This window comes from Osmia bicornis, chromosome 13 (assembly GCF_907164935.1).
Source record: "Osmia bicornis bicornis chromosome 13, iOsmBic2.1, whole genome shotgun sequence".
In the NCBI taxonomy this organism is placed as follows: Eukaryota; Metazoa; Arthropoda; class Insecta; order Hymenoptera; family Megachilidae; genus Osmia; species Osmia bicornis.
This window is the reverse complement of record NC_060228.1, coordinates 8,600,454-8,619,062: the sequence shown is the minus strand read 5'-3', so window position 1 is coordinate 8,619,062 and position 18,609 is coordinate 8,600,454. Positions and strand designations below refer to the sequence as shown.

Below are 18,609 nucleotides of genomic sequence, written 5' to 3'. Positions count from 1 at the left end.
TTGTGACCGGGGTTAAAGCGCGTTTTCCAGATTTTCATGCATGCCTCCGCTCTCGCGCATATACGGCAGATTGATTGCGGGGATTAACGCTGTTTTCTCGCGATAATTATCGTCCGCGTAGCGCAGAGATTTTATTGGACACACGATTCCACTCCGCCTCGGCCCCGATATCGAAACGTCGAATTGCTTGTTAAGCTTGTTATTGTAACTGGGCGTCGTTAAAAAGCATTCTGAAACGCGCCGTTTCTGTTGCTTCGTCAAATTACGCAGGACAGTTTATTTATTTGAAAGGTACTCGATTTTCATCAAGTTATAATTTACGTCCAACTTCTTCTGGACGGGAGTTTGTTCTTCTTAACGAAAGGGATAAGAAAATTTCAGTGTATCGTACGTTATACCATTAGGGAGCATCGTCGACTACGAGTTTCGCTTTCCCGTCACGCGATCCTAAGCTTTGCTGTAAAAACCAAAGGATAACGCGACGATTTGTTAGAATTGAAATCGATACGAGGGTAGGTTTCGCTGGAAACACTTATTAGAATTAATTTTTTCTCAAGACACCAGCCGAAAGAACAGTAATAAATTTCCACAAATCTGAATTTGTAGTTATTGGAATCTACGGTTATAGGATCGAAGTTCGGGGTCGGGTCAGGAAAAATCGGGCGAGTGATTTAACACGGCTGAATCGAGCAGTGTACGGAAATTCATTGTCGAAGGAATAGAGGACACACGTGTCCCGACTGGTAGCTGAAATCGGGTATTTTGCCAGCGAGTACCTACGGGGGAATGGAATCGACAATCGGCGGAAAGCACGACGTGGTGGGCGGAAAAAAGCGGGCAGATTGATTTTTCGCGGTAGGCCAACTAATTTGCCGAGAGAGACGGCCGCCGATGGCCATCGTTCCGCGCGGCCGCTCGCTCGACGATTGCCAATTGGAAAAATACACCAATTCGATTACAATTTTTTTCGTCGTTCGCGCACACCGGCCCACGGGAAGAATTTCAAACCGTTCGCCTACGACGAGAAATACGCTGGTCGATTTTCAATGGGCAGCCAGACGCGGAGGAGGGACGTAAAACTAATATCGAAGCTGCAATCGTTTCTGAAAGCTTTTCAGAGCGCAATTTAAAAGCGATCTTCCCTGTTTTCGTTCCATTTACAAAGAAAATCGGTACCGATCTACGCCCGTGAAATATTTTCACCGCGCTAACGCGGAAATTATCCTTCGAATCGCGCCGCGTCGAACGAGTTATCGTCAGTAACGAACGTTGAACAAGAAAATCATCTTGCTTGGCTTGGTTGACAAGAGCGTAGAAAATAAAGGCTGCCCTTTCAACTGGGAAGGTGTTGCGCGTTATTTACCGTCACGTCGGCATGGAAACCCCGTTCAAAGGCAAGAGACACGCGTCGTTCTACAACTATTTCCTTGCGTACGGAACTACCTTGATGAAATTCTACTCGGCTACCCGGTGAACAATTACCCCTCGTTTAAAACAATAATTCGCCCTCACTCCCTGCCGGAACGACGTTGTTTGATCTTTAACCCCCCGTAGAAGCGAGTTTGTTTCGTAGAATGTGAACGTTGAAAATAATCTTTCAACATTTATAAATGACTCCTTTTTTCTTTTGGATCACGATGATAAAAAAAGATTGAAATGATCAATAATTATTTTCTTCCATGAAATAATTAATAATTACAAAGAAGTTGAATGAAATAAAATTAGAAAAATTACTAGAAGAGAAATGAACTCGACAGAGATATCTAATCCAATTTACCCTTGAACTAGATATCATGAAATATCAAAACGTTCGTCATGATTCAATTTATTATAGTATTCCGGGAATCGAATAAAATTGAACGTCGATTAAAGCACATAATTGTATCGTAAATTTCGACGAAATCGCGGGACAAAATTGCAAACTAAAAAGCATCGAATCGAAGCGAATAAGCGCTGGTGGCTGGTTCTTTGGCATCGATTTAGGTGGGAGAGGGGCGCTTATCGGGCCGTTTAATTCGGTTTTATTAGGGGGGCAAATCGTGATCGTTAGCGCCGACACGAGGCCGGCACGAATCGCAGGTGACTGTCTGGGTTAGGCGCACCTATATCTACGGGGTGTCAAATTAGTCACGCACGCCGCCTACGCCCAGTCCCAGCGATCAACGCCCGGTAACCATGGCTACTGCCGCGAATTTCTCGCCACGCTTCTGTCCGCCTCGCTTTCCGCCGCGATTGCGCACGCAATGCGGAAAAACTTGTAGAAATTAACAACGGGCTTGGCCAACGAGCGCCTTCTTTAAATTGCACCCTCTTTCAAAAAGTGCCACCCCTCGAGTAGGATGCTCCCGATGATCGTTTTCCAATCTTGTAACATTCCAATTACGCTAGCCACGTGATTTCCATCGCGTCTATGTAATTGATGAATATTTGGCACGCGTGTTTCCCGCTTTCCAGCCAATACCATCGAGAGACACCTGTGAATCTATTCTCGGTGAAATAGAAATTATTTCCTCAACGCGGTCAGCATAATGGGTCTTTTTAAAATTAAAAAAAATTTCGCTCGAAACTCAGCGGAGGGTTAAAGTTACGTTTAGGGATATTTTATTCTAAGTACATAAGCTCGATGACACGAGGAATGGGATTATAGGTTGAATGATACACACTTTTTATTCAGTATTCCAGTAAATTATGTATTAGTGGATTGACGCGAGTTCCGAAGGGATGTAGGTGTCCCCCATGGTTGTTCGTACCCCCTCGTGGTCACTAGACCGAGAACCATAAGCTCGACGTTGCGATATTAATACTCATGCATGGCACCATAAAACTGTTTAGCGAAGGGCATACAGTGAGAATTTTCGCACCAGGTTACGTTACGCCTAATGGCATTCGCCTAAGTTGTTCGTTCGCAGATATAAATCAAAATAACACCTTGACGAATGGCGATTCCAGTTTGTTAAATTACACTTCATTTTGAACGTTCTGCTTTTCTACAGGATGTATCAAAGCAAGTATCTCTCTCCAAAGGGAGGGCTAAATATTTTCTTTATTAATACGTTGCATTTCTACATAAAACTATTCGTTCATTATTAACACTTTAACGATCAAAAGAGGAATCTATAGCCGAAAAAAGAATTTAAAGGGGATAAAGAGTCCAACAGCATCGAGGTAGGACGAAAAAGAAGATGCTCGCGAATACAAATGTTATTACACGCAAGCACCTCCGATCTTCCGCGTGAACAGCGAATGGCCTTTCTTCCTTCGTCAGGCTTCCTCCCCCGCGTCAGATCGTTTTTCTTGTGGGTGCGATGTTTCCAGGCGGAAAATAAGATAATGGCCTGGTGCTAGGCGCGAGAGCAGCCCCGTCGGCAGCAAGGAGAGAAAATGGGGCGGCGAGAAATAGCGAAGATCGTGAGAGCGGGACACCTGCTGCGCGACGAAGGCCGTCAGGATGGAAGGAAAGAAAAACAATAATGCAACGGAACGCGTAGGACAAGCGAGTCCTAGGCTGACGAGCGAGTAGAAAAATGTTGAGCGTTTCCTCGTGACTCTGGCCGATGAGCTGTCAAGTAGTAAGACACGATATAAGTCAGACAAATTCGTACGTCTCGGGTGAAACTCGAATCTCCAGGTGTAGCCGCACACTCCTAATAGAGAGACAAATGACAGAAAGGGATTAGAGATAACGTGTTTCATCCCTGAAAAGCTTTCTAGCTGAACAAAAGTTACAATTACCCTTTAACTCGATAACACCTCCCGTTTCATTAATGCTGTATCTTCTGTTCCTCTCTGTTGGAATAGTTGGAGGAAAAGGATCGAGATAGGTTGCCGTCGTTTTCTCATCGTCAGTAACAGACTGTCAAGACCCTTAAGTCGGCGCAGGAACACGTCCTTCGATCCTGCGGGTCGCGAGAGCATGCGAAGTGGGTAAACTCTTGCAGCGCCGTCTAACGAGTATTATAATTACTGTCGCGTAACTCAATATTGCCCCCTCGATATGCTAAACTCCCGCGGAATATAGTGTTAATAGGCGTGGAATGGCGCGGGACAACACCCCGCTTCTATTAATTGCACTTCACCCTAAATGCAAATTGTTCGAAATTGAGCGAGGGCTCCCCGAATATTTGGAAACTCCATTACGGCCCAGTGTTCGTCCTTTCGTTCGTTCGCTCACTCCCTCTCGCGCCCTCCTACACGTACGTGCCTGTACCCGACCATGCTGAGCGCGTAAATCGTTAAGGTAGCTCGATTCCAGAGGAATCTTCGTGAAACGACAATTTTCTAATTAAATAAATTTTCATTTCTTTAATTACCCTTTAATAACATAAACGATTCTTATTCAGCAAATTTCATTTTAACTTTTTCTAAATTATTATCGGCTTCCGCTAGCGAAGAGATAACAGGTTCATCTACTGTGTTTATTAGCCATCTCATTTCCGTAGATTTCAATTTTTCCTATTTTTATCAACTGCGCGATAAGTCTTTGATGGATGTTAATAGACTTCTGAAGTCAATGGATATCCTTCAGGTTATTCTTGAGGAGTACTTTGTGCGCGTGACAAAAAAGGAAGTCTGAAAAGATAGCGAAGGCGTTGAACGGGCACCAATTACCGCAACAACGACCAACAAGAGTACTCGAAACGTGGTTCGGGAGACTGTTGAACATTAAACGTCCGGAAACGGTTGTCGCGGGCAAGTAGAAAAGCAGCCCGTCTCGGTTCAAAGACAAGCAAAGAAGTTGCACGGGGCAAGAAAGAGGCCGAGTCCATCGTTTTCCGTAAATACGTCCAGGAGATTAGCTGTCCGAGGTTCTGAGGTCTGTGGCTCAATTAAGCACTCCGTTTAGCGCTTGACTAAAAAGGGTTGCTCGGAACCCTTGGCTCTGCCCCCTCGAGCATCAATCATGTCGGAGCAACCCTTTTCCCGAGGGCGGTTTTGCTCCTCTATTGAGACGAAGTGTTGTGCTCAAACACAAAAACACTTCATTTGGCAGATTAGCCGTTAAACACCAAGGGTACGAGCACGCGTTCACGCTCGACGAGCAGCAGGATGAGCCGTGATGGAGAGAAGGCTGAAAAAAGACTGGTCGCGTTGGCCGATGTTCGCCACCGTAAATTGCGGACGTAATTACAAGGATAATTAATTGCGGCCAAGTCGGTCTTGAACAGTTAACGAGTTCAGAAGGACTGTTAGACTTCGATGGATAGGAGACGATAAGAAGTTCGCATGCGTGGAAGTTGAGCTTCCAACGATATACCGATTAACACGCGACGGGGGATTAAATCTTGCTAATTGCGAACAAGAAGTCCCACCGAGACTTCGCGTTATCGCATCGCTACTTTCGTCCTGACAATCAGATACATTGTTTAACAGAACTAGAACAAAGAAAAACTTTGAAAGATCGTAACCTCGAAATTTCGTAACGAAGAAGAAGAAGAAGAAGAGGAAGAAAAAGAAGCTTTTCCCACGAAGGAAGGATGCTGAGCAGGCCACGTTCACGAAGGCTAGCAAAGGACCTTCATGTAGGGCACACGCATAGAAAATCCACCTATGTGCCTGCTCGTTTTAATATTCCATATAATGTTATGAAACCTTTGTCGGCATATGGTCCTGAGGCCAGCAATTAACAATTAGCTGGCGGTCCTTGTAATCGAATTACGAAGCCCATTGTCGGGCTCAGGTACAAACGTATTCAGTTCCACTGGTTGCTGCCCTCCCTACCTTTCTCTCTTTCTCTGCCGCAACCCCCAACCCCCTTTCCTCGCCTTCATTGGCTCGTCTCTTTTTTTTTCCCCCGGAGTGGTTTAAGATCGAATTTCTTGCCGCTGCTGCATGCGTTCCGCTCCACGGTTTCGACGGCGCATAGATGCAAAATGCAACCGTGAGGGGATCCCTTACAAAGGCACGGACCGAGCCACTCTCTCCTCAGGGGATGAATGTCACTTCGTGAAAATATATCCGTTTCAAGAGTTTGAGATTTCTACTCTGTCAGGGTGGATCGCAGGTACCCCCTGACACAGACGCGACCATCTAGGCGCCCGATGAATGCGAACCTGGAAATCGCGACCGGGATTAGTAACGCTAAACTGTTTCGTGATCCCACGCGACCTAGATCTTCCTCGTCTTTTTCCCTTCTTCGGATCGTTCAAAGTGATCCAGTATCTTGCATAGTCTTCTATCGAAGGAAAGAAACTTTAATTTTCCTTGGTGGTTTCGAGATATTACTACCCCTTTTGAAAGTAGCCATTGTCCGAAAACGGAGCGTCGAGAAGGTCCCGGCAAAGGGCACCGTAAATTATCAATTCCGCGATCCCGTTCAATTAACCCCATTCGAGGGCCGCAAGAGGTTCGTTTGATCGAGATATCGCGCGGCCCTTTAACGAGTAACCGATGTCAAACGCAGCCAGAGACAAGGAGGAAGGAAGGCTGGCTCACTCGCCGGGGAATACACCGAATTCGAGATATATCCAGCAGAACTAACTATTAATTTGGTTCCCAGGCGGTAGTAGGAGGGGTGAACGAGGGGTGGTAGAGTGACGGTGAAGGGAGTCGGCGAACGGGAAGGAAGCAGAGGGATGAAAGGCAGGACCAGAAAGCCTGCGGGGTAACAGATTACTGTGTACGGCCTATGGATCCTTTCCCCTTCGCCTTCTCCCTTTGCTACCCATCTCCTGGTCGACGTGGCTGGCCCGTGAAGTTAATAATCATCAAAAGTCACAGTGTTTGTCGAGGGCGGCCGACCTTTGTGCGCCCACGCGTGCTCCTGACGCTAATATGACTCCAGCCGGGCTTTATTACGAGTTATTAGAGTTATTACATCGGCGACGGATTTTCACGTGCAGCCACGTTGCAACCGGCTGCAAGTCGGTTCCCTTTTATCAACGTCGCGTCGTTCTCGCGGTTTTTCCACCCTTTTTTTACAAACTCTGCTACCAATTAACCTGATCGGCCTCCCCTAACTTCGTTGGCCTCGTTGCTTTCTCACAAATTTAACGGAAAAATGATTTTCCGTCGACTTTTATATCGATCAAAGCCGAAATGTCTTTTATAAAATTAGCCAGTACAACGTGTCAATAAAACTTCTTATGGGTTTCCATTTTAATTAATAATTGAGAAAAGAGCTTGGTATTTTTCATGTCTGTCAACAGTGTTTATTCTGTAAATAGCTACCTGGGATAAAATCATGGATATTTCTAAAAGAGATTCATCAGAGTGTAAAGGAAGCCAAAATAAACGCGTTCCATTTATGTATGCATATCAATTGTCTCTATTTCCATCGGTTCACCATAATGGCGGCTATCACGGCTCGCCAACCTGTAAAGCTCGTATCCAAGAGAGGAGTTGATCTCGCGCAGGGTTACGAAGCATATTGCCGGGCAAATAGGTCGCCGAACAAAGGGTGCATTCAGTCGAATCCGATTCCGCGGCTGGCGACGAGAAAGGGAGTCCGCGAAGGGGACAATGAACGCGCGGTGTCAAAATACGAGGACCATAAGGCTAATTTGCAGAATTTCTGCGTGCCTCATTCACGCGGTACACCCTCGCGTTTATGTTCAAAGTTAGACCCGTTGTCTCGGCTTCGGTCGCATTGTGACCGACTTTTTAAAACGAGACCAAGGCTAATGACAACCGGAGCTCGGGCCACCACGTGGTATAAATGATGTTTGAACTTTGATTCCATCGCGATTCTACCGGGTTTTAAACAAAATGTTATTTTGTTTAAGAAAAATAATAGCGCTACGACTTAAGCAGGAAAGCTGTAGGATTTTCATAATTTTGCTGAATTATTTTTGCCTGGCAACGGCCGGCACCCTCGTCTTTCGTTCGATTTAAACCCCTCTTTCCTTCGACGTCGACAGGGTCTTAATAAGAAGGATCGAATTTCAGGGCACGATTCGTGTTCTTGACACTTCCGTGTTTCTCCGATCATTGAGAAAGTCGATCGTCCGTAATCCGTCTAAAAAGAAAAAACGAAGGAAAGAAGAAAGGAAAGAAAGGAGGACGAAGAAAAAAGGGAGTAGAACGTTCAGCCCCTCGCGTTAAATGCCACTATATTATTCCCGCGTCTCACGGTTTTTCTTTTTCTTTATTTCCAGAATTACCAAGCGTTGCCTTCGCTTTTCATCCGTCTATCTTTAGATTGACCACAATTTAATAATCCCTTCAAAGGGCGCATCTATTAATAACGTTTATCCTCGCTCGTTCCTTTATCAGCGTCAGATTAAAGAGCGCAACTCGTGGAGGAACGAGGAGGAAAATAGAAGCATTTCGAACTAGGCCATTGCAACTAATTTTAAATGCATCGATTAAACGGCTCTTTACCCGCGATTAATATCCAACGACGAAACGCTTGATACTTTGCACAATTCCAACGTTAATCAAATAACTGTAATACTCGTATATTTATTCTCGAATCTGCCTCGATAAATGTGAACGATCGCAGCTAACAAACATCCTTCTAAAAAACATCATCCCCTGTTTGAACATTCAGAAACATAGATACACAAAGTTTCGATTTCGTTCAGAAACATTCAACTAGTAGGTTCTATGACTTCCTAACAAAAAGCATCTTCTCGATCCTCCGTGGAAAATAGGCACAACAACAAGGCTCATTGTTCGGCAACGGGTGCAGCACAAGGATCCTCTCGAACGATCCGCGTGCTGTATCCGTCGTACACGGAGCTGTTTAGTCTCATTGTAAAAGTGAAATCGCCTCGTGTTTGGGATGTTATTTGTAGCACATTAGTATTGTATCGCAGTACGCCGGGGTTAGACCGGGGCGTTGGAGTGTTTAAGGGTGATTACACGCAACGACAGGGGTGGCTTTATTGGAGGAGCACGCCAGTGATGCTCAAACGATTCAAGAACACGCCTTCAATCATTAAGAATTACTCTTAGCTTCTTTATTCCATACAAATTTTGCAATAAATTAAAGAAAAACTTTAATTATGCAAATCTAGTAGATGCAAGATTAATGGCTGGAAATTTGAACGAACTGAAAATCGTGTCGAAAATCAAAATCGTTGGGAAAGTCGTGCGATCATCGAAGCAGTTTAGCCCGTTTAACTAGAAAGTGACCACCCTCCGCCCGGTGGAATTGATTTAACTCGCACGTTGCACGAGTCACGCCGCATCGTCAATTATCCACGAGCGTATCCGCAGTGCGGATGCACAGACGCTGCCTGTTTCGTCGGCACCGAATCGAAATGAGAACGACTGTATAGAGGATTGAATTTGCACGACAGTTTGACAGAGTCGAAGGAGAAGGGGGAAATAGTATGGGCTAGGGTAGCAAGCAGGGTTGATGGAGGGAGGGCATAAAAAGCACGCTGAATAATAGACTCCAACCCTCTCCAAACATCTCCCTTCTCTATGCATACCATGGTCACGGTGCCCTGGACCGGAATCTAGGCTTATATTCGAAACGTGTCCGCCTCCCCTTCCATCCCCCTTGCGCTACATTCACGATAGAGCTTCGATAAACTTGTAATACAGCCGAAGGAAAAATAACTATTAACCGTGTCCTATATTTCCACCACTCGTCTACTCTATCAATTTCCACTCGAGTTACCATCCCCTGTAATGGAATTTTTAATCTTCCGTGTATTATTTTTCTTTTTTTCTTCTTTTTGTTAATTTGAATTTAGAGGACGTCGGTGTATTACAGACAGAAGGGTTGAAATTCTAATATAATTAAGTCTCGTTAGAAAAGCCACAAAATTCTCATTCTTCTTTTCCTGAAACCACACGATCGTTAAATCAAAGGGGCAAGCGGATGGTTTGAAAGTTATAAAAGCAAGCGAAACCGCGAGAGCGTGAGATGCTCTAGGACACCTCGTGGGGCACGTAACTCTTTCGAACGACACAGACCACCGCCATCGTCTAACAATAGAGGAAATCTGTTAATACCGGCACGAACGACAATGCGTTCGACGTGGTGTGAGCGGCTCTCGAATACCTTTTTACCGGCGCTAATCCGAATTTGTCGAGAGCGAGGATAAAGCGATCATCGTCCCGGAACGATGCGCTCGAGTAGTGCTAGGACACGGTAGAAAGGGCCGCGGGGATGAAAGATACAACAACGATGGAAAAACTGATTTCTGCCGCGATACGCGACCTCGTCAGGACTGGACTCGTCACCGTGTGCCAGAGCCGTTACACAGCCGTCTGAACGACGTTAACATCGATATTTCCCTCTAACGGACCACTATGTTTCTACCACGGACTGAGATTTTCCGGGTCTAACTGGTCGCGCACCCCTCGGCAAAGTGCTTTTCCGTCCAAAGTAACCGGGCTTGGCGTGAGCACGTTTTCGGTGCGTTTCGAGAGTAATCCGCGTGCAAAACGCATGGGAAAAATGTCTATAAAAATCGCTGGTTGCTATGTGTTTTAGATAGGTAGATTTTTCATCGATTTTCATATTTACCGAAGGGGTGTCATGGGATTTTAACAACGCAAGTAAAAAAATACATCAATTATCGCGCAATCGTTAATTGCTCGATCTCCTGTCGAATCACAAGGACGAATCGCTTGATGTCTTCAGGATCGCACTAGTCATGCGCGAGGAGGTGTTGCCCCGTGGCCAGGCAGCGTTCCACGCAGTCTGACGCAACGTGCAATTTTAATCCCGGAATTACTTCCATTTTATTTCAATTTTCTTGCATTTAAACCGTCTAAGCGAGTTTACCTTGGCAATATCATTGGCGAGCAACGTCGTGCAGGACGAGACGAGCGTCGAGACAGGGGTGGTCGGTGGAGAAAGAAGAAAGCGGGACGGGACGGGAAGGGAAGGGAAGGGAAGGGAAACGTAGAAGGTGGGCGGAGAGATGGGTCGGAGATGGAGAAGGTGGAAGTACCTACTCTAATAAATTTACGACCTAAAATGGTTAAGCCGCGTTAGCCCTGTTCTTTATATTTCCGCGAGAGAAGAGGGAGAAAGAGGTACTCGAGCCACCAGCAGTCACGCGCTCTTCTCTCTTCGAGGGAACAAGAGGAAAACATGGTTGTATACGAGAGAAGAATCGTTGCTGTAAGTAAGAGAAAGAGGGATGAAAGACGAGAAGAAGTGGATATATAAGAGATACGAAGGGAAATTCGCTTATTTTCCCATCATTTCGACGTGGCATCTTGTCCATGGCCTTTCCTCATCCACGGAGCCAGGAAAGAAAATTGCTTCTCGTCCTCGAAAGCGGAATATCGTCCTGATGAGCCCGGGAATGCCTCGATATCCGTCCCCCCCCCCCCCCCAGATGTACCCCCTCGTCTCATCCAGCTTGCTAGATACACAGCTCGTTTCTTCCACGTTTTCCCTCGTTTCTCTTCTGTTTCTTCAACAACGAGGACGAAGATAATGACGATATTCAATTTATTCGTTATTATTCGAACGCGACACTTCTCGTTGCAACTGCGTAAAAGGGGTGCTCGGAAAGGGGGGAATGATAGAAGACGAAGAGTCGAGGGAATTCCGAGAGTTAAACGGAAAATTATGGAGCGGATTACATAATAAAAGGAGGCAGAGAGAAATACGTCTGGTGCCACTGTCGGGATGGAACGGCGCGAGATGAGACGCAGAAAATTCTCGGTAGACGCACGCGCGTAACGTCGCGACGCGGCCCGTCGGCGAGACGGGGTGGATATTTGGTGCGACGGAAGTCTTGCTGGGAAATCCGATTTCAGGATCTGCAGATTCTCGAGAAATCCGATTGCTTTATTCGTTGTATCACGCTTCGCTGGAAACCAATGGCTGTGTAAACGATAGGAATTTCAAAACGGTATCCCGACGTGCTACTATTTTATTTTATTAAAAGAATATGATCTATGATAAACGACTATCCAATTAAGTTCTAGTAGCGAACGTGTTAAGTAGCTTTTAATCGGTCGATTACCTTGCTCGATCGTTATACATTATGCATATAAATGAAGCAATTTAGAAACACTTAAAGCAATTCCATTTCTACTCTCCTCCGGCATCGATCATTTACCCATAACCGCTGTATAATCCAGGACTGGTCTCAACAGCCTACACGAACGTGACTGTGCGATTTAGCAGGGACCAAAAAAGGATGTTCGAGTCCGACCACTTCACGCTGCTACCATCGACGGATCACCTTCTGCTCTCTTTATCTTTTCCTTCGTCTCTCTTCCTCCCGCGTACATTCGTCACAGACAGGCTGAATAGGGCCTATCGGCGTGTCTTTGCAGCACTGAATAATTCATAAGGCGAGAAGCCAGCAGCCTCGATACTTATCGCGATAGACTTTAGCGGGCTGCCAACAGCAGCCATGTTACAATAAAGAAATCAACATGGCCGACCCGTCCTTCTCGTCCCTCCTCGACACGGCTCCCGTTCTTGCCCTTCTTGCCCTTCTTCTCGGTCCACCTTGGCGAGCGCCGTCACGTCGCTCACTTTCGATTTTGCCCCACAGTTACCCTCGTTACCCTCTTGATGTCGAAGGGTGGTCCCCGCACGGACTCACCCTACGGACTCCCTTCTTACCTCATTTTCTTGGCCTGCGCTCCCTTCCAGGGGTGGACCGCCCCGCCCAGAGATATTTCTCCGCAACCCTCCTCTCCTACCTTCCACGAGAGCGAGCAAGATAGCGAAATTGAAGAAACGAACGCGTCGCGTCGCCTCGCCACGGATGGAGAGGATGAATGAGAAGGAGAGGAGCAGCGAGGGAATTGAAGCGAAACGGAGAGTTTGAAGGGGTAAAGAAGAGAGACGAAGGCTGACGGTGGCTGAAGAGAGCGAGAAAGAGGATAAGAGAGCTTTGGCAGCCACTTTTCTCACCCTGAACGGGATCCGCAACGCCAAAGGAACTCCATTTTCTGGCTACCCCTGCTTAGGGCTTGTCTTTCTCTGTCAAACTTCTCGCAGACTCTTCTTGTTTCATTCTTGTTGGAAAAATTTCTCACCCGAGTGACCCGGCTTTGTGGTCTTTCCCTATCTATAAGTAAATTTGTACCAGTCAAACCACGATTTCCACGACCGAACGTTCGATCGACACTTTAAACTTCTCATAAATTGCGACGAAGCCGAACTGACGTGTAATATCGTTTTTCTATTTTCCTGTTTCAGGTCTGGTTTCAGAATAGGCGAGCAAAATGGCGTAGACAGGAGAAGATGGAAGCCGCGAGACTCGGCCTCAGCGAGTACCACCACGCGGCAAATATGAGGTAATATTCTGATAAAATAGTGCGGATATTTTCGCCTCGCATTTACGAATACACCAGTTGGTTGAAGTTTATTGTTGTGTCGCAGAAACGTGGCCGGGCCGGCACTGGGTCTACCTGGGGATCCTTGGCTCACTCCTCCAGGACTATTAAACGCCCTTCCTGGTTTCTTGGCTGCGCCTCACACGGGATATCCTAGTTATCTAACGTCCCCGAGACGATTGCCGTCGCCACCGAACGTTGCCACCGTCGCGAACACCGTGCCAGGTAGTCGATTAGAAACGATAAAACACTTTGGCTACAAAAGTTTTCTTTCAAAAGAGGTAAGAAAAGTAAAAGCGAAACAATCGTTCTTGTTAATAGGAACCCTAACCGGGGGGATGACGAGTATAGGAAGCGGTGGTCACGTTCCCGCAGCGCCTCCCAGTCCTCCAGGACACGACCCACGCACAACCAGCATCCAGGCTCTGAGAATGCGAGCCAAGGAACACGTTGAAAGCATTACCAAAGGGTTGCAAATGGTCTGAAGTTTAACGTACAACCGAGGAAGGCAAGAAACCGAGTTCGAGCGTGCCATAGCCGCGCTTTTAACACCGCGGGCGTGACCGGAAGCAAAACTACTCTACCTTCGACCCTTCAACCGCGGAGAATGTCCAGTAGAAGCCAGACAGATCGACAAACACGTTCCATCGTTCCTTTTTCTAGCTGGTGAACGAATCGTCGTTTCGATTTCCCCTGGAATCGTTTATTGGTTATCGAAAGAATACCTAGGAGCTCGACGAGAAAAGGACGATTAACGCACGTTCGAGCGTTCGAGCAGGCTGGTCCGATTATTACCTGGCTGATTGGTAAATGAAATTTATTCGAGTTCATCGATCAGAGCAAGAGGATGATTCTTTGGTTCTATGGAGACGCTTGGAGATGTTCTATTTGTTTGGATGATAAAAAGAGAAACTAGTTGATAATAGTGCAATAAACGAACAGAAATATGGTCAGACTTTTCGTAGTGTTGCGGGAGGAGAGTAGGTGTAAGGTCCAGAGACGATCCTTCTTGGTTAGCAGCAAGAATTACCAAGGACTTCTTGAACGATCAGCTCAGTAAGTAATATGTTACGTATAGTTCTAATCAAAGGGGTCAAAAAAAGAGGGAATAATGTTCTTTCGAATGTGATGAGGAGACATTTTATTTGAAATGAAAATCTTGAACGTTGAAATTCGATTTGACTTTAACATTAGCATAATTGTTTGATAATCATGTATGGAGCCAGCTGAACAGCGACACGGTGACACGTGTGCTATTTTATTAACAATATTTCTCGCTTGTCCTTATCTGACGACAAGCGACGAAGCATATGTAAAAATAATGCAATTCGATTTTATCTCGAGCAGAATCAAGTATCGAGTGTGCTATATTTAAAAAAGCGAATGCTCTTCCTGAATTTGCTATCGAATCGTTCGATCGTGAAATTAAAGTCGAACTGGATCGAAGCGCGACAAACACTGACAGACTAAAAACCACAGGCGAACTGGCCAGGGGGAGTTCGAAAAAACTCTCAGTGGGCCGATAGAGATTTTGGGCCTAATTAATTAAAATTAGGGTCCGTAATGTCACTAATCAACCGGTAAAAATTCCAGTTCGCTCGTGGACTAAACCCAATATTTCTTGTAGTATAGAGACTCGAGGTGCAGACAGCGCATTTTGGCATAAACAATATTCTGCAGTATTAATACGTTAAGGTGAAGAATTGTGCATAAGTACGTAATAAATGACTACGGTATGCAAATTCGATCGCATGGAAGAGGGCTGGCCAGACGAATTCTAAGCTGGAGATATTTTCAGTAAAAAAAAAAGAAATAGAAATAGAAATATTGTTTATTAGTTGAAAAATTAATAAATACACCGGAATTTTTTTAATGAAAATTCTTTGAGCATCGTCTTCTGTCAGTCATTTTCCATGCGTGTGAAACAGAAAACAAGTAGAGGGTGAAGAAAGAACGTAGACAGTTACCCACCCCCGAACGTCTATTTGTATATATACCTGCTCGTGGTAAAATAAAATTTGATGTACATATTTAATCACACCACACATCTGTTCCCACAGATAATCCTTCTCATGACGCAATAAAAATCACCATCCCTTGTTCCATCAAGATGGAGTTGCTCGTCTTTTTCGAGTTCAACTGTTAATCAAGATTTTTTTTTTCGAAAGATTACTGGATTATTTTTATCCTCGTTTCTGCAGACACGCGCGATAATAAAGAGAGAAAACGATCTCGAAAACGGTTCGAGAAGAACGTGTCTGCGCGGTGGCCGGATTTTTAATTGTTTCCGCGCGAGGCAACGCGTATTTGTTAAGGAATTAGCATTTCAAAGAACGATTTCAATTAAGGCTTAATTAATTTCGCGGAGAGCGTCGGGCCAAGTTGGCGGCTCATTGTTCGCCTTACTTTCGGCTTAATTGAAATCGAAGAACCGCTCGAGCGAACTCGAGTAGTCAAGAAATCGAGTAAGGAAAAAAGGAGGAAATTATTCAAAATCGTTCAAGGAACATTTCAGATGACTTGCTGGTAATTGAAGCAGACAGTCCAATATTTTAACAACATTCTTTTATTCGTAAGACATTTTTCTTAAATAAGTAAATTAAAAATTTCATTCTTCTAATTTTATTTGATTAACAAACAACATATTATTAAATTATTAGATGTCCATTATCATTGTCAGGCTATTCTACCTTGTACGAATGAAAAATTGTTTAAAAAAGCAATCGTACAAGGTACTACGAGTCAGTAGCCAAAACCGATGATCAAAATCATGCTGAAAAAGGCCTGAAATTCATCGACGATGCCGTAGCAAGCGTTAACAAAGGATCGTTTGAAAAATCTGCCAGGCTGAACGAATCGGTAGGTAGGGGTTGCCGGTCGCGAAGGGTAGTCGGTTATCTTTTTCGAAGGTGGTGGAAAAAAAAGCGGGCGGATGCAGTGACGGGGCGTGAAAGGATTCGACGTTAACAGCACCAACAACGCCGGCTCGCTGGAACAATAGTGCTGAATGGTCCCTGAACGATTAGGTATTCCAATCGTCGCGTTAGGGGTCGCTGTGAAGTGCGGCAGAGAGGGTTGGAAGGGGCCGGCGGTAAGAGGGTGGCAGAACTCGCCCAATAAAATGGTAATTCCTGTTTGCAGAAGTTAACCATGCGAGCGAGCCTGGAGATTCGAGTCCATGCGTACTCTCTAACTCCAAAGACTAATAATACTCGGGCCGAAGTGAGCTGCCAACAGCGATATAGTTGTACGGAATAAGACGCGAAAACGTGATAGGTTGATCTGAAATCTTCTGATCGGTAGAATTCGATGCGTGAGAAGAGCACGTGGACGATTGAAGAATGGGGAACGCGTCGTGCTGGAAAAATAGGGGCAGGAGAGGTCGGTGGAATTGAAGAGGGGTTAGGCATTTACCATGAAATTTTTGTATTATCGTGTCATGGCAAATCGCGTCAATTTTGGCAAATCAAAATGTAGAATTTGCCTGAGCTATTTCACTTTTTAGTTTCTAGTTTCTAAGGGTGTACGGATATCCGAAAATTCGGTTCGAAAATTTGTTTAGTTCGTTCGGATACCCACGCACCTCTAATAATTTCAATTTTGTTGACGAGGTATTATCAAGCAGAAAGGACAGTATACGCCTGAATTTCTGCTTGAGATGTATTGAAGTAACGTGGCTGGTAATTGATCGGAGACGAGCGACCGGTCAGCAATACACGCGTAGATCGTGTTAAGCAACGGCTCCAACGGAGATTGGAGGCGGCAAGCAATCTCTTAAGGGTTGAAATTGGCACGGAAATCGTGGCTTTATTAAATTTGTTTAGGGACAGGTAAGGGGACGAGGCGGTGAGAGCAGGCGAAGGACCTAGATTCTGGCAGAAACGTCGTCTGTCTAATATTGCTCGATGCTTGGCCTGCCTAACCTTATTGCCTCGACAAAGTAAAGAACCGACAAGGGAGCCGAATAAGACCAGTTTAGGACCAACCAGATCAATGAAACACCAAACCAACGGGGCGGAATGCTCAAACAGTCCCGAAGACAATTCGGTGGTTACGCTGGAAATGGATACCCATCGTTGGCTATGACAGCAATGCTCTCTTCCTGCTTTCAAAGATTGCTGATCAGATCTTGAGATTGAGATACTTTGTTTGTCAATCTTCTCTGCTTGCTTTTGTACATTGAACGCTTTGAGATTCTCTCTTCTTCCGACCGGACTAACATTTCTGGGGTCCGAGGCTATCAAACCTTCGAGGACTCCCTTGGTCGATGAATTGTTTTTAAAAATTGAAATTCATATTTGAAAAAGTTCATAGGAAGAGACAACAGTAAAAGAAATTTTATTGAATATTTTTTGACATAGAAAATGAAAAGCGATCCCTAGAAAATGGGGTCTGGGACTGTAGCCTCCCTTAGGCATCCCATTAATTTGACATTTAAATGATACAATAAACTATTTCCTGGATTATGTAAGAGAGTTTGATTTTGTGTCTAAAAGATTACCGTCTCAAATGAAGGATAAGAAGTTAAAGCTTGTTCATCACCTAAGCATCTTTTCCAAAGATAATTATACCTGTAAGATTGAATACGATATACGAACCGTACGTCACGCAAACCTTGGATTATCCTTTTAATCAGACATGAAAAATGGAAAGGAAAAGAAGGCATGAAAGAAGAAGAGAGAAATGGAAAACGAGAAGTGAGGAGAATTCATCGACGCGGCACGGTCCGACTGTTTAGCATTATTAATTAGAGTCAAAGTCATTCTAAGTTGGCAAGTACATAAGCAGAAATAATATTTGCACTGGCGTTCATTAGACGTGGCAGAGGGCACGAGATGGCGCCACAAACGGGTTGGATTCTCATTAAAATAACCTTGCCTTTCCTTTTCGCCCGACTCACCCTTCCTCGACGCGGCAGCCTTGTTCGTAGGAAGAGAGAGGCAGAATGGGGTGGAAAAAAAGAAGAACGAAAAGAAAGAATGAAATGACGAAGGAAGGGATGAACAAAGTGAACCAACCAGCCATTCCTCTTCCTCCTCTCTGTCGCCTGTTTCCTTCGTTTTCTCTTCAGTACGCGGGACGAAGATAACGTGGAAAGGGGAAGAACACGAGGAGAGAGACAACGGTGGGATGAACGAGTTACGGGGGTAGTTTGGCTACCACTAGGTAACTTAAATGAAAGTCGCGGTTACCCCCTTAACGCGAAAATACGCTCAGGGAAAATTTCGTTTTTTCACCCTGATTAATGTAATACCCGACGTTGCTGCTGCTGGCCACGCTAATTGGTCATTCTCCGCTCGCCTTTGATTCCCCTTCCTCCGGTGTGGCTTCAACCGCACCTGCACCTCCTCCATCTCTTTTTCTTCCTCTTTCGGGAACATTCTCCCGCGGAGAATG

General features: G+C 45.2%; 1 protein-coding gene across 1 annotated transcript in view; it reads left to right on the top strand.

Annotated features, from left to right (window-relative positions):
- LOC114873596 (retinal homeobox protein Rx1-like) overlaps positions 1-15,247 on the top strand; it is a 28,355-nt gene extending 13,108 nt beyond the window's left edge. Inside the window, exons 3-5 of the mRNA XM_029182075.2 lie at positions 13,076-13,173; positions 13,259-13,437; positions 13,534-15,247. Of these exons, the coding sequence (XP_029037908.1) occupies positions 13,076-13,173; positions 13,259-13,437; positions 13,534-13,697 (441 nt within the window). The 3' untranslated portion in view covers positions 13,698-15,247. The remainder of the gene's footprint in view (positions 1-13,075; positions 13,174-13,258; positions 13,438-13,533) is intronic.
- Positions 15,248-18,609: the final 3,362 nt, after the last annotated feature.